Consider the following 17,023-nt stretch of genomic DNA (forward strand, 5'->3'; position numbering starts at 1 on the left):
GCACCACTCTATGCCACTGCACATCTCTATGCCACTGCACCACTTTTCTCTGTGCTACTCCACACCAATGCACTCCATGCCACTGCACTCCATGCCACTCTGCTCTTCTCTGCACCACTCTACGCCACGGTACATCACACCACTGCACTGTACTTTGCTGCACCACTGTACACTGCTGCACCACTCTACGCCCTCCCCACTCTACTCTGTGCCACTGCACTCTGAGCCACTCTACTGTACGCCACTGCGCTCTACGTCATTGCACTCTATTCCACTCTGCCCTTCTCTGCACCACTCTATGCCACTGCACTCTATAGCACTGCACTCTATTCTACATCAATGCACTACATGCCACAGAACTCTATTCTACAACACAGCACTCTACTCTGCACCACTCTATGCCACTGCACTCCACTCTGCACCACTCTACACCACTCTACTCTACGCCACTGCACTCCATGCCTCTCTGCACTTCTTTGTACCACTCTACACCACTGCACTCTACCCCACACCACTTTACACCTCTGCACCACCCTACCCCGTGCACCACGCTACACCACTCTACTTTGTACCACTATGCTCTATGCCACTCTACTCTGCACCACTCTACTGTATGCTACTGCACTCTACACCAGTCCACTATTCTCTGCACCACTCTATGTTACTGCATTCTACACCACTGCACTCTCCTCTGCACCACTCTACTCCACTGCATTCTACTATGCACCACTACACTCTAGGCCCCTCTACTTTGCACAACTTTACTTCACTGCAATCTACACCACTCTAATCTACTCTTCACCACTATACTTTATTCCACTGCACTCTACGCCACTATAGTCTATGCCACTGTGCTATATGCCACTGCACTCTACGCCACACCACTCTACACAGCACCAATCTTTGCTGCACTGCTCTACATCTCACAACTATATGGCACTCTACTCTAAACCACTGCACTCTACTCTGCACCACTCTAACCTGCTTTACTCTGCTCTGCACTATTGTACTCTACATCACTGCATTCGGTGGCACTCTAATCAACTCTCAAATCTATACCACTGCCCTCTGCACCACTGTACTCTGTGTCAATCCACTCTACTCTGCACCATTCTACTCTACACCAGCGCACCCTACACCACTTCACTTACGCCACTGCATACTATGCCACTTTACTCTGCGGCACTCTACGCCACTCTGCTTTGAACTACTCTACTCTGCACCACTGTACTCTATGCCACTCTACTCTGCGTCCCAGCACTTTAGTCTGCACCACTGTAGTCTTTGCCACTGTACTGTACACCACTGCTCTCTGTGCCACTGTACTCTACACCACTCTACTGCACTCTACCCCACTATACGCCACTCTACTCTGAACCACTGCACTCTACATCACTGCACTCTATGCCACTCCACTTTACCCTACTCCACGCCACCCTACACCACTTGATTCTATGCCACTCTATGGCACTCCACTCTACGCCACTCTAGTCTAACCCACTCTATGCCACGCCACTCCACACAGTGCCACTCTACCTCGCTCCACACAGTGCTAGTCTAAGTCACTCTACTCTACGCCCCTCTATTCCACGCAACTTCACTCTAGGTCCCTCTACTCTATGTCCCTCCACTCTACGCCCCTCTACTCTACGCCCCTCTAATTCTCTCTACTCCACTCAACGCCAATCCACGCAACCACACGCCATGCCACTCCACTCTAGTCTACCCCATTCCACTCTATGCCGCTCTACTCACTCTATTCTATGCCAATCCACTCTACACCACTGTACTCTACACTACTCTACTCTACACCACTCTACGCCACTCCACTCTACCGCTCTACGCCACTCCACCATACTCTATGTAACACTACTCTATGGCATGCCACTCCAAGCCACTCTGCTCCACTTCAATGCCATTCCACCCCACTCATCTACTCTACTTCACTCCACCCTGCTGTAAATAAGCTAATAGCTCTTACGTAGGCAAAGTCTATTGCGCTGCCAATGATTGTTTTTAAATGCATCCTGTTTTCCTTAAAGGAAAAGGGATGAATTAAAAAACAAAGTTTTAAAAATCCTTTTTTTACTAGTAAGCATTGGTCCCAGGGACCACATTTTACTCCTAAAATATGTTTCTGTACAATATTGGCATTGGGGATGGGGTCCCTCCTAAGCGACCCCTTCCTGTTTGTGGGTAGGTTACCACCTCCTTGCGGTGTCGGTAACCTGTCAATGATTTGCACACTCAAGCCACCCTTTTCCATTTCTGATTTGATATGTAGTCACAAACCTGTTTTGTGAATTGGTGACAAGTAACCGAATGGCAATTTGAGCATCCCCGAAAGTTATTTTACAATCGCAAAGGCTCCGATTTTGTATATTGAAGCCTTTGCAATTGAAAAGTAGATTTGGACATAGGCCATAGGTTCTACCTGCAAAAGATTGATTCAGAGTCTTTGACTTTGTGAAATATAGGATGTCAAGCATCAGGGACTCTTAACTTTAAAGTTGTTGATGGCCACCTCAGACAGTCCCTGACCAAAATTAAGTGGCATTACTGGGGCATGTTTGGCTATGGTCTATCCCTCCAACCTTCAGGGAACGCTGTCCTCTTCAGAGCCCATAGAAACAGCCTGCTGCCTTAACACTGGTTTCCATGCTCTATCTGAATAGGTAGATGACAGCAGTGGAGAAATGCTTCTACTGCCCATGTGTGGAAGTAGTCTGATTCTGCAGCGTTCCGCAGCTCATTGGCAGTGAGTGCTGAGAAGCAGCAGCACACTACCGGCTTCCGCTGCTCAACTCTGGAAGCCACGTCATGTTAGATTGAGTTGCATGTTGGACGCAATGGACGAAACGGGAAATTATACAAACTGACCTGTGTACTTGTATACAAGACATGAGGAAAGTGTGTTTCCATGTTGCCCTCAACCATAAGCAGCAATGTCAAGAGCAATGGTGCTTTCTGTACTGGCTATGTGGAAACACTCATATGAATGCCTGATTTCTATACAGTGCAATGTGGTTAGGTCGTGGTATTCATGTACGAAAGGTACATTGTGAATACTGCTTTACAAACAAGGAAATATTGAAAATTACATGGTTATGTTTGTTGTGTTTTGTAAGTTGTGAAGATTTTCCTCCATTAACTTCATGATTTTTTTTAAAAAAAACATTACAAGTTTCACCCCAAAGGGTTTTTGCAAATTTCTTCAGCTTTTTCACAAACCTTTTGACCACAAGTTAAGTTTTACTGCATTTACAAAACTTTGCAAACTGAAGAGTAAAAGTTGTAACTTTACCAACCCTTCTCAGGCAACAAAACGTCTTGCACACACTCACAAATATGTGTTTTACATTATAGATGAAAATTGGCATGCTAATTTGTGCTTTAAATTCTTTAAACAATTGGAAACTGGATTGGCAATGTATATTTGAATTATGTTCCTTTGTCAATCTAACATCAGGTATCATTGCCCCCAATTGATAGATCTGCTGTGCACCACCTAAGAGTGTACAATCAGTAACATCAGGGTGGTCAGTGCCATACACCTACTCTGACTGCTTGATCAACAGACTAGCTCCCACGGAATATATCACCAAACAAGCAGCCCGCGTCCATTTGAGCATAACAATAGAATATGCCACGTTACAACTCATGCGATACATTGCATGCCATTACAACATGGTGGTTACAACGACCTTGTTGTTACATCGCATACCATTACAGCACAAGTCGTTACAACCTTGGTATTAGCAGCATCATACAGCATCATACACAATCATTTGCACCAGCCTAGAAAAAGTGAGTAACATTGATATACATTTTGACCCTACATTGGCATATAAAGGCAGCAGCACCCTGGCATATCATGGCATCAGTTTTGATGGTTCTCTTTTTTTTCTATCACAATGGCTGGGCAATTAAGTAGGACTGAAATAAGAAAGATCATTATGTTTACCACACTATTTCAAAAATATGTTATTTATCCTTGTATTCAATTTCCCCTGTCCATTTTGTTGCAGAGGGACACACTGTGAGACATACTGCCCAGTGGCACAATTCTAATTGAAAATTATTTTGTATGATATGAAGATTTGGATAAATAGTATGCCTTGTTGCTGTGGCATAATCTGAAGTAGTGGGATATCCTATTAGTTCCCATTCAAAGGTGATTCAAAAACGATGGCTTTTTATAGGTATAGGGGTAATTTAACACCTTTTAGTTCTGCTGCAATACAATGGTTGCAGAAATTCTGAGAGGTGTGAAAAGACTAACACATACCCTCTGATAATTTCCAGAAATGTTTCTGGCAATTGAAGCCTTCAGGAAGGATGGACGGCGGTAACTATGTTACAGCCATGTTAATACGCCAAATTAATGGCCTTTCTCCAAATGGGATGATGGCAGATCCTGGTAATTCTATTACCCAGAAGTCTTGGTAGCCGTATTAACAAATGCGTTCTAAATAGGTTCCATAATTGAAATATATTGCTCTAATATGCAGTGTTTATCATCAATTATAGAGAATTTTCTTGGAAGCATTATAAAAAACCAACCACTAGTGTCTTTTACTTCTTCCTGCATTACTTCTTCCGGCTTAAATGCCCGTGTTTGTTGCTTTAAAGGTAAGAAGTTTTAATCTAATAGCTTCCATTTCTTTGTTCTGTAGACTTGTACACAATCATTAAACATCTGAAAAGAGCACCTCAGGAGGAGATGCTAATGCTCAGTTGATGGACAGGCAGTCACATGGAAAGCAGATAGCCCAATTAACTGCTCAAGTCCCAGAATACTGTAAACAGCCCTATTGTTGACGCGTCCAATCCATGTCATCATATTCCCGCTGGATTTAGTTTAACATTAATTCCTCAATAGCAGTGAAGCTCGCCGGTGGAATTGCCATGAGGGTAGCTTCTGCAAAAGGCCGACCATGTTGAAGTTCATTTGATTTTGAAATTTATGAGCACAATTTGATAACTTTCAACATATGTGCTAAAACATTTCCTGCTAAATGTACTTGGATACGGCCACCCACATACAGTTTGAGCAAATTTGCTTTGTTCTCAATTCAGGGTAACCTCGTACTGTTTGGTTGAACACTAAGGGGCCTATTAGGATGCCACCCTAGCGGTGCTGGGACCGGCGGCCAGTGGTGCGGCAGTCCCGCACCTGCAATTAGGATGCCACTGCCACCGTGGCGGTGGCATCCTCTATTCCCAGCATTGTGGCGGGTGGTGCTCACAGCACCGCCCGCCACAATGCTGGGAATGCACCTAGTGCATTGTCATGCACTAGGTGACAGGCACCGCGTGGTGCCTGCCACCTTGTCCGTGACAATGTAAGGGGTTGGTGCACGCGCCACCCTCCCAATACCCTGGGGTCCCGCAACGGGCCCCCGAAAGCAAAATCCGCATGCCTTTCCGTGGCGGCGTTGGCTGCTTCCCACTCCCATGCTAATATGGATGGCGGTGTCTAGCTGACACCGCCACCATATCCAGACCCTTTTCCGCCCGGTCGACTGGTCCCATGCTAATATGGCTGGGGAAATGGGTGGCGGGCGGGGTATGATTTAGGACGGATTGCCACCGCTATGCTGGCGGTGACGATCCGCCCTACATCATAATAGACCCGTAGGAGTGAAACCATAATTTCTCACAAAAAGTCATAATTGGCATGCAGACGTGCCAGAAGAAAAATATTGCCAACCTTTGTAAAGTGAACATTTTCCATAGAACCTTGTAAGGGTTACAAGAAAAATCATTTCTACTTAGCACACACCTTGTCAACACTCAAACATTTACACATTTTTCGACAGTGTGGGAAAGTGGCCCCCAATTTGTTTTTTAAAGAAAGTTTAAGAAAAGTTTTTATAATGTTAATTAAAACAAGTGCAATTCTGCATTTACCCTGACCCAACATCCGTAGATTTTCCATTCTGTGGATAGTCATTGTGTATACACACACACCAGGAAAACTAGAAAAGTCGCAGTATTTACTGGAAGACATTTGTCACTTTTGTAAATCCCAAAGAATAGCAATACATGGCAGATCACAAGTTTACCCTATGATTGGGTAACATTCTTATTTTTGTGACTCATGTAAGTAAAGTAAGACTAAGATCTTGCCTTCATTCAAAGAGGAATTGTAACATTTTGTGAAATCTAGATACTATGGCAGACGATCCATTAAAATGGTCGTGATTGTGTCCAATGAGAATACCAAACTTTTGGAGTACACAAAAAGCAGAGGTAGACATAGAGAATAGTCAAGAAGGCAAAGGTTGGCCCATTAGACAAATGTCCTCCTAGATCAATTTTGATAAATACATGTGGCTCACAACCTACAGATCAAAGACATGTAAAGCTTCAAGGCACAAGAAGAGTTAAAAAAAGTGATATAGAGATAAGACCATGGCAGTTGTTTTGTTCAAGCGCCTGCATGTTCTTAGAGATGCTGCTGCCTCAAGTCAAACATAAATGACATGACATAGGGGTGTCAGCCCTTTCCATCCACATTATGATAATGTATGAATCATACATTCATGAACAAGGTCAAAATTCTAATTAAATATTTGTTTTTATGGCCAGAGATCATTCAGTAATTAACAACATAATGGCTAAAAAATATTAAAGTGGATCGATAAATATTTATTTTTACGCAAACTCCTTACGTATGGGATCCAAACAATGTACTTTTTTTGACCCAGTGCACTTTGATGCTAAAGTCAAAAGGGTTTTGTCTGTGCCATTGCATCAACGCACCACATCTATTGTGACATTGTGTGGTAGAAGGACAGACATGTTGACTCTTTTGGCCCTATCATGATGGGCTATGCTGACTCAGCGCAGGGCTAAGTGCCTGCAGTGCCTGAAGTAAATTTAGCTCAGAAACAGAAAGAAGCAATTCTTGCTCCCTCTTACCGAGCTCTACTGTCTGAAAATTAAAATCTACCCAAGAGAAAAATGGAGTCAAATTAATCACTTTATGTATTGTATCGGCATATGAATCAATATATAATACAATATCTTACCTTATGGTATGTGCCAATATTATTCAGGAACCTACGCTTGTAGTGAAAAAAATTGTTGAGTCCCCTTACAATTAATCGCCACAGGTCCAAAAAAAAGTGATTGACCCCAAAGCCTGTAATCTCGTGAATAACCTGAATCAGCCATGAGTTACAAAGCAACTCATACCAATTAGGAAGGTGCCAAAGACACTGCTTTATAATCTATTCCTTCTGCTTCTGATACTTTTCAGGGTACTTGGGGGCCTGAGAGCCGTACGTGCTTTACAAATGAGTAGTGATCCGGCTAATTTTGGCTTCAATGTTCCTTCTAAACTTCTTGATCATAACATAAACAATAATTTGTGTCCCTTGAATTAATAGTATGCCTTCTCCTCTCCCACTGTCTTCAGGTTTACACTTTATAAAATTGCCTACAACTTGCCCACAACGTGTCACGGCCCCTCAACGCTACACTGTGAACTCTCTCGTCTTCCCATGCGTAGGGCCTGTCGTTGGTGCTGACCTGGTGGATCATCCCACACTTTCCAACTCATTTTCTTGCTTGGAAAATGCATTGCATTGTTACAGCTTATCATTTTCATATCCTTGCTACGGAAGCCTTGAGATTCCCGAAACATGTGCTGACGTTACTGGTCCTGGGCATAACCTGAAGTATTGGGATATTTCATCAATTCCCCTTCATAGCTGCCCTTCAACAACATTGGAGGTCATTTAAGATCTGCTTGTAATTTAAGAAAGTGGAATAAAGACCTGCAACTGGGCTAAGTTTATTCAATATTAAAAGAAAATTGTGGAAATGACCAGGAGGTGGTACAGTAATACCGCTCGAATGTACCAGGCTGCCCAATATACTTGATCATTAGATCACTGTATAAACATTAAATGCTATGCTCATTTTATCATTTTCCTAGTAGATAACCCACATATTGGCAACTTAGGTAACACAAATATTTCCAACTTTCACATTTCCATATATATAAAGCACTATTGCCATTGGTCACAGGGCTTTACATACAAGGTAATATGGAATCATGCATTTCATTCACCTTCTCCATTGAATAGTACGTGAAAGAGACATTGCTTTGGATGCTTATGTATTGACCTCTCGGAAAGTGCTATCTCCATAGGCATTATTTTCCTTTACCTAACTGGCAACTTTGAAATGCGCATGCCTTGGTTTTTCCATATTTCATATGCACTCTATGTATCTCACAGTTCTATGCCAATTTCCATATTTCCCCCTCTGCTCACCTCCTCCACTCATTGCATCTGTGATGGGAGTCAAGCCTTCCTGATACAACATAGAGTGGAGGGCGACAGCATTCAGCTTTCTGCCGCTGACCACTATGCGCATGCACAGTCCAAGAAGCCTATCTCTGTGGCTGTTGGCTGCCTGATCACAGTGAATACTGCAGCGTTAGTGGGTTAATTTGCAACAGTGCTGTTTGTGCTAGAGATGGTTGGTGGTGCCAGAAGAGAGAGAGTGCGTGCCAGGTGCATGGCTGGGCCGTACACAAACAGACATTCTGAGCCTGGCTTAGATGTTGGCGGATGGGTTTCTCCATGACACACTTGGCGGATATCCCATCCATCGTATTCCAAGGGCCAGTCGATAAAATGCACTTGTAATACGGAGTGTCCCACCCACTAAACCTGGCCGTCTCTGCCCTCCCATCTGGGACTTTGTCCACTTGCCAGGCCCATTATTTCCCTGGTCCAGTGTCACTTGAACTGCAGTGTCAAAACATACTTTCTAAAAAAGTGAAACGGACACTCATTGAACCACTCATGTTTTATTTCTGATATAATATGCAAATTTGTATGGTATAAATTGCTGTGTTGGTGAACATGGTGTTATAAACAATTGTGACAACTGCAAATCGTTAGAATCCATGATACTTGCATTACTATATGCTGGACTAACCATGAACTTACTTGCTCCTCTGATAGCTGGACAAATGCAGGTACCAACCAATTTTCCTTTCTTATGATCACAGGATGATGACATGGACGGCATCCATATTGTAGCATTCGCAGAGGAAGATGATCCCGGTAACTATGCATGCCAAAAGCGTCAAATGCAGCGGGAGAGGCCTGTTACGGGGTGTGGCAACGGACTATTATTCTTAGAATATCACCAGACAAAAATATTGTGTCTTAGATATTGTTTACAAAGATATCACTCCAATTGAGTTAATCATAGAAACCCCACACCCAGTAGGGTAAATCATATTTAGAGCACAATATTTATGGCCAACAATATTGCGTACATGATTTTCTGAAACACAACTCAACATGGTATGGGTCGTGCATTAAAATACTGCCTGTGCTAACACACAGACTCATCACGATGTCCTTCCGTTAAGCTATAGCCGTGCAGTCAATGCCCATCATCCTTTATGCGAAGCGGCAGCTACAATCTTTAGTTTCAAGGATACAGTCCCATTTAGTGTGAGTACCAACGCCAAGCTGATCCAATATGGACTCAAAAGCTTAGTGGAGGAGTATTATATTGAATATTTTATATAGCACTTTTTACCCTTGATAAGGTTGTGAAGGGTACTAAATCACAGACATTTTCTGGAGTGTGTGGTTGGAGTTAGTGCTATAATTATGCATCAATGGAGAATTCACATGGAGCAAGCTTGGCTGAGTTATGCAGAAAGTAAAGCAAACTGTGTCACATTCTGGGCTTTTATTCCTGCACATAAACAATCCTGCCTGCAACACAGACTCCCTTGCAACATGATGCAAAGGTGTCTGCATTAGCGCTAGGCAGTCAAAAGTGCACCAGCACTAGCAAAGGACATGAATGCACTGTATAGTCGTGAATAAGTCACATTCCTGCCCTTTTGCTTTCAAGGGGTAGCGGGGAGTCAAAAGTCATAATAGGAACACGCATTACACTATAAGTATATAGTTAATCATATATCTTTATATTCAGGAAAAGAAATGGATCCATTTATCAGGCAAATATATTGTTTAGTTACAGTTAGTCAAGCATTAAATTGCCATCAAAATTTCACAAATCGAAGCACTAAAGTTGCTAACACGTGTTTCGCGGAATGCTGTATCCACTTCTTCAGGGCAAAAATCAAAACAAAATATGAATTTTTGTACATGTACTCTTTGAGGTGCTTGATCTAATGTTGATTTTGTAACCTTAGGAATAGGAATCTATGTACACTACATAAGGATTCTTGGCACTACAGTGCTTGGTTGTAACTTTTGGATTGTGCTTTCAGTACCTAAATTTGCCTTTATTTTGATATTTGACCTAAAGAAGCGGATAGAACATTCTGCGAAACAGGTGTCGGCAATGTCAGTGCTTTAATTAGTGAAATTCTGTTGCCAATTTAATGTTTGACTTACTGTAACCAGGCAGCTTCAGTGCTTTAGTTTGTAAAATTGTGATGGGACTTTAATGCTTGACAGGGCTTTAATTTGAGAAATTGTGATGGCAATTTAATGCTTGACAGAATAACATCTTTGCCTGATAAATGAACCCTTTCCTTTTTTTCCGAATATAAAGATATTAGATGAACTATATACTTATAGTTTAATGTGTGTTCATATTATAACTTCAACCCCCCTCTTCCCCCATCTTAACAGAAAAAACATGTTCCACTGCAGGGTACTTAAGTATTCTCAGAGGTTCAGACCTGTGCAGCAGAAGAGGCTCAGAGGGAACTTGTAATTAGAAAGAGTTTTACTCTTGAAACAGTTTTAGCATTTGAAAACTTTTAGATTTCTAAACAAAGAAAACACAAGATACACTTCTTAAAGAAAGAGAGAGCATGCTGTCCAGTCCAGCAACACAAGAGCACCTCTTAACAGTGGATTTATGTTCACATTCATGTCTTTATGAATTTCCAAATACACATTCATCTAGAAAAGAGACAATGAGTAATGAAGTGTTTTGCTTCAAGTGGTTCTTAGATAGGTGCAAGCACTTGGATCTGCTCTGTGTGTTTTTTACCATTGAGGAAAGTTCGAGCAGGTACTTTATTTTTAGGACTGATAACAATACGTCAGTCAGATAATTGTACTGTCAACCAGACCTAAAAAATATTCTTTCTCATTATAAAGAAGTCAGATATTTAGGATCCTCCTCTAATTATTTGATCTTAGTGTAGGTATCAATTCATAACCCTATTATTTTTCATAAGGTATTTATGAACAACTCCAATTTGGTAATTTAATTAGCTTTAACTTTTTCAATAACAATCATTTTGTAACACTATATTTGGCGTCAAAAACTTTGACCACAATTTGATTTTTTACTTCATTTTCAAACCAAATTTCATGTTGGGATAGAAAACTTCCTTATTAGTCATCTAGACTTACATTTTAAAGGTCTTGCTGCATATTGTGCATTCATGCAATTTCGGTTACCTGACCTTTTCTTGTTCCATACACAGATGGTTATGAATTCTTGGAGATCCTTAAAGAGGTTGCTGAAGATAACACCGACAATCCCGACCTCAGCATCATCTGGATTGACCCAGAGGACTTCCCACTGGTAGGCAGAACTTTCATTTAAAATGACTCTTTGGTCTTTTTTTGAGATTTTTGACCCATGTTGATGCCTGTGTTGAATACCCCAACTTGATCGTGTTGTGCACCGTATCGCCATTTCTGTATTCGGCATGCTCACTTTGAATGGTGGCTTTCAGCACTTTACAGATTCACTCCTCTAGAAAATTGACCAGAAAATCAATATTTACCTTAACATTGAAGATAAAGGGCCTGATTCACAAACGTAAACTTAGACCAAAAGTCTAAGTTACATCTGAAGTCTAAGTTTTGACCTAAAGTCTAACTTTACTGCTACTAAAGTTTGACTTTTGGTCTAAGTTTAGACCAAAAGTCTAACTTAGACCAAAAGTCTAAGTTTAGACCTAAAGTCTAACTTTACTACTACTAAAGTTAGACTTTTTGGTCTAAATCTAGACCAAAAGTCTAATTTAGACCAAAAGTCTAAGTTTACTGCTACTAAAGTTAGACTTTTGGTCTAAGTTTAGACCAAAAGTCTAACTTAGACCAAAGTCTAAGTTTAGACCTGAAGTTTAAGTTTTGACCTAAAGTCTAACTTTACTACTACTAAAGTTAGACTTTTGGTCTAAGTTTAGACCAAAAGTCTAACTTAGACCTAAAGTCTAACTTTACTACTACTAAAGTTAGACTTTTGGTCTAAATCTAGACCAAAAGTCTAACTTAGACCAAAAGTCTAAGTTTACTGCTACTAAAGTTAGACTTTTGACTTAGACCAAAAGTCTAACTTAGACCAAAGTCTAAGTTTAGACCTGAAGTCTAAGTTTAGACCTAAAGTCTAACTTTACTACAACTAAAGTTAGACTTTTGGTCTAAGTTTAGACCAAAAGTCTGTTTAGACCTGAAGTCTAAGTTTAGACCTAAAGTCTAACTTTATTACTACTAAAGTTAGACTTTTGGTCTAAGTTTAGACCAAAAGTCTAACTTAGACCAAAGTCTAAGTTTAGACCTGAAGTCTAAGTTTAGACCTAAAGTCTAACTTTACAACTACTAAAGTTAGACTTTTGGTCTAAACTTAGACTTTTGGTCTAAGTTCACTTTTGTAAATCAGGCCCCTAGTTTTTGCTTATGTAGCTACCATGATGACTCTTGGAATGCATTGCACATCATTTCTGCCAGAAAAGTATCTATATCATTCAAGTCTCTATTCTGGTTTCCCGCAAATCTTCCAGAATATTATGGAATACTCCTCGAATAATGCAGGATATGTTCTTCGAAACTCCTCCACCATAACATGGAGTTATTCCTGCTTGAGAAATGCTGGTGAATGCTTTGCAATTCTCTTGTCAGACATAGCACCGTCTGTGCCAATGAATATTGGGACGGCAGGGGAGCAGAGAGGGTTTAAGAGTGATGATGTAATGTTGGTTTAGGGAAGGCAGGGGACAGCTCAAGGTGGAAAGGGAGACACTCTACCTATGGTGGTGAGGTATAGTGCCTAGTGTTCTCAGTGAGCAAAGAGGAGCTGATCTGGGAAAGATCAACGTGGTGCAGGTGGGAAGATTCATAGGATTGATAATTTCCATATGAGATGAGCAGCAATTTGAAATAGGCTTTAAGGGGTGACATGTGCATCTTCAGGGCTAATTGAGAAACGATTGATGTATTCAAAGTTTTCAAAAGTTGCAGATATGTGACATTTGAAAGAGCTCTCGATTGGTGATGACGTCTGAGGGGAATGCGCAGAGTCAGGCATGTGCCAGTTTCACCTGAAGCTGTGAGTTGATTAATGAAACCCCTAGATGACTGTAGTTAGGGAACAATATGTATCTCTTCCAAGGTCCTTGAGGTGCCTGTCACAGCACCACAGACAGGCCTCCTGCACAACTTGCAGCAGGGCATATGCACTACTTACGAGTTTCTCTTCATTTCCCTTTTCAGCTGATCCCCTACTGGGAGGAGACCTTTGACATCGACCTGTCCAGACCACACATTGGCGTGGTGAATGTTACAGATGTAAGTGCGTCACAGCCTACGTTCATGTGCGCTGTTCTTCTTATCTCCTCTACTGTTGCGTTTCTGCAGTTTGTCTGTCCATGTCTCTCATGCACTAATGTGGCTTCCACAACCGCTGTATGGCTTTCTTCCAACTTATTCGGTCTCTCTCTCTCTCTCTCGCTCTGTCATCTTTCCTCTCGCCCACCTAGCGATGTCTCACACATGCTTTGCCCAGTGGCGGCCGAAACAATTAAGAGGTGGTGGGAGGCTTTGGGGAGCGTGGAAGGGGGAATGGGTAGGGGTAATAATAATTTTAAAAAACACTTACCTTAACCTGCCCGCCGCCTCCAGCATTGGGACGCGCCTCGGTGAACTTCCTTGTCCCAGCGAGCATTGGGGCAGCGTCACAGACTCCCTGTGCGGTCTCCTCGAGAGCAGCACAGGGATTGGCCTGAGTGGGCTGTATCCTGACTGTACCTCACCCTAGATTGCCTCCCCTCCCCCCGTCCTGAGGAAGACCCGCCTGCAGAGGATATAAATTACCCTCATTGCACCAGGGTCGAAACGTCGACACTCTCCACCAGTGGGCCTGTACCTGATATCATCCCAGCCCTGCCTTTTCACAAATGAATGTTCTCTGTGCGTCATCAGAAAGTCATGAAATGAATATTTGTAAATCCATAAGGGACAGACCTATCTGTAAAACTGGTGCCACTATGAACCACGACCAGTTTTACTAAGGATACCAGAATGTGTAATTGATTGGTTATTGAATTTGCCTTTTGGATTCCCCTCCTTTATATCTGTCCTACCTCACGAGCACTTTTCTTTTTCACACTCCCCTTGGAGCAACCTCTTTCTCTATTTGGAGCATTGCATATGGTGATCTGTTATAAAAGTAACTAAATAATAAACAGTCACTATTGGAGCGATATTTTGTGCCTTTGTGTACTTTGTGGATATACTTGATTGCATTGTAAAGAAAATGGTGGAACAATAATGATACAATGCTAATTCTATATGTCCCGGATGCCCTTTGACTAATGAATGTTTTTCATAACTGAATTGTAGCTTTAAAGATGTCTAGGACCATTGTTTCCTATACCAATGGTGAGCATCCATGGCATATGACTAATACCTGGGAATTCAAAGTAGTCTGTCCATATGAGGCATTTGTACATGGGAGTACATGATGATAATGACAAGCTGATGTTTTGAAACTGTGCATTTCTCAAAAACTGAAAACTGATATTTTAAAGGCAGTTTTCATTTTCAAAAATGGGGTTTCTTCTGGAAAATTGAGTTTGTTTGCCCACAGTGGAAAGTAGTATTAGAATAAAAAATGTGCATTTTCAGAAACTGGTGAATGATAATTCAAGCTGAGCTGGGGAGACGTACTGCTGTGCTTATGTCCTTTGTGCCACTGGGCATGGCAAGCAAGTTTTGTATGTTACTTCATAAGTCAAGAAGAGGCATTCAATATTGAAGAACTTTTTCCCAGCATTTCTGCTGGTAACCGCACTTGGTATACTTGGGTGGTAACTACTGAAAATCTTACTTTGGGTGGTCATAGTGTAGTCACTATTTTACAGGTATAAAGTCTGCTAGTAGCTCGGGAAGACTTTCCTTGAGCAGAAGTAGCTCTCACTACAGAAAGGGTTGGAGACCCTGCTGTGGGGTTTCCCCAGCCTGGCTGCTCAATACAGCCGGGCTGGTGAAACCTAAGTGCGCATGTGTGTTAGGCCGGCCCAAACACACATGTGCACTTAGAGGTGCACATAGCACTCCTCCTCCTCCTCCCCTCCCATGCCTCCGCCCCTCCCCTCCCTTCATACGCTGGCTCAGAGCCGGGCAAGTGAAAAATGAAACAATAGTAAAATATTTCTCTGAGCCAGTGGGGCGACGCTCCTCTGCCATTGTGGAGGAGCCGCCCCTGGCTTCGCCTACCTCTCCATCTCACACCAAGAAATAGCTTTCCATCTCATTCTGGCACTCAAGAATGCTTTCCTCCATCTATCTAAAACACCTACCCACACCACTGCATTTCCCATCCACCTGCCTGTATCTCCCACCCCTTCTGAGTGCCAGCCTATGCACCTGTCTCTTTTCTCCTCCTCTGCCCTCTCTTCCCATACCTTCTTTTCCCTCACTCTTTGCGCCAACACCCACGGCACCTCCCTGCCACAAAGCATCCTCCTCTCTCCACATCTTTTCCTTAAACCTCTTCCTGTGCCTTTGCATCTGTGCTTTCATTTGTTCTCGTTTCTCTCTTTTTTCCACCTCTTAAATCCTTTCGCTATTTCTGAAAGGTGTGATTTTTCACAAGATCATGTTTTTTTCTGTCTGCACATTTCTTTGCACCTGCTCATGATACTCCACCTCCATTTAGGAGTAATTTTGACTAAGGTGTCTGTGGGCGCTCTCAGATGCTACTAACTAAGGCTTTTTTTCAGTCTGCTAAAAAGCAGCCAATGTAAGTTAAACTAACTATAGTATGCAGAGGCGGCTCGCTGTGTATAGCTCATACAAGCATGCATAAGGCCTCCCTGACTGCACTGTGGAATAAGAGCTGAGGGTCAGATGTACTAAGCATTTTAACTGTCAGAAACAGCTCATTACTGAAATGGGTCACCACAGGCCTGGTGGTCATTGCTGAACTGGTCACAACAAGACTGGCAGTCACTATTGAATTGGGCAACCACAAAAATGGTGGTCATCAGTGAATTTGGTTACCCCACACTTGATGGCTGTTCCTGCTCTGGGGTACCACAACGTAGGTGGTCATTATTGAATTTGTTACCGTGGGAATGGTGATCATTACAGATCTGGTTGCCAAAAGCTGGTGGTCATCTCTGATCTTGGTTATCAAAAGGCTGGTGGTCATCACTAAGCCGGGTTACCTCGTGACCTATGATTATCGAGCTGGATTACCATAAGGCTGATGTGGATAGGTTACAATAAGACAAATGGTTACCAAAAGGCTGGTGGTCATCTCTGATCTTGGTTATCAAAAGGCTTGGGGTCATCACTGAGCCGGGTTACCTCGTGACTTATGATTATCGAACCGATTTACCATAAGACTGATGTGGATAGGTTACAATAAGACAAATGGTTACCAAAAGGCTGGTGGTCATCTCTGATCTTGGTTATGAAAAGGCTGGTGGTCATCACTGAGCCGGGTTACCTCGTGACTTATGATTATCGAACCGGTTTACCATAAGACTGATGTGAATAGGTTACAATAAGACAGATGGTTACCAAAAGGCTGGTGGTCATTACTATGGGTGGATTTCATACTTTCAGTGAAGAAAATGAGTCTAAACGTCAGTAACTACATCATCACAAAGTTTCTTCATTTATTTACTTCCCATTACCAGCAGTCTCCGTCTTATTATAGCACGTGCTGAATATCTAAAAATGTATTAATAGAATTTACACCTTATTTGAAATTTTGGTTGAAATGTTGGAAAGGTGCAGTAGCCCAAATGGCAAAC

The 17,023-nt window shown here is 42.1% G+C and overlaps 1 protein-coding gene across 1 annotated transcript in view; it reads left to right on the forward strand.

The window, feature by feature from the left end:
• CASQ1 (calsequestrin 1) overlaps positions 1 to 17,023 on the forward strand; it is a 142,507-nt gene that overhangs the window by 121,101 nt on the left and 4,383 nt on the right. Inside the window, exons 8-10 of the mRNA XM_085637737.1 lie at positions 9,035 to 9,089; positions 11,459 to 11,559; positions 13,473 to 13,547. Of these exons, the coding sequence (XP_085493863.1) occupies positions 9,035 to 9,089; positions 11,459 to 11,559; positions 13,473 to 13,547 (231 nt within the window). The remainder of the gene's footprint in view (positions 1 to 9,034; positions 9,090 to 11,458; positions 11,560 to 13,472; positions 13,548 to 17,023) is intronic.

Source organism: Triturus cristatus, chromosome 12 (genome assembly GCF_964204655.1).
Source record: "Triturus cristatus chromosome 12, aTriCri1.1, whole genome shotgun sequence".
Taxonomy (NCBI): Eukaryota; Metazoa; Chordata; class Amphibia; order Caudata; family Salamandridae; genus Triturus; species Triturus cristatus.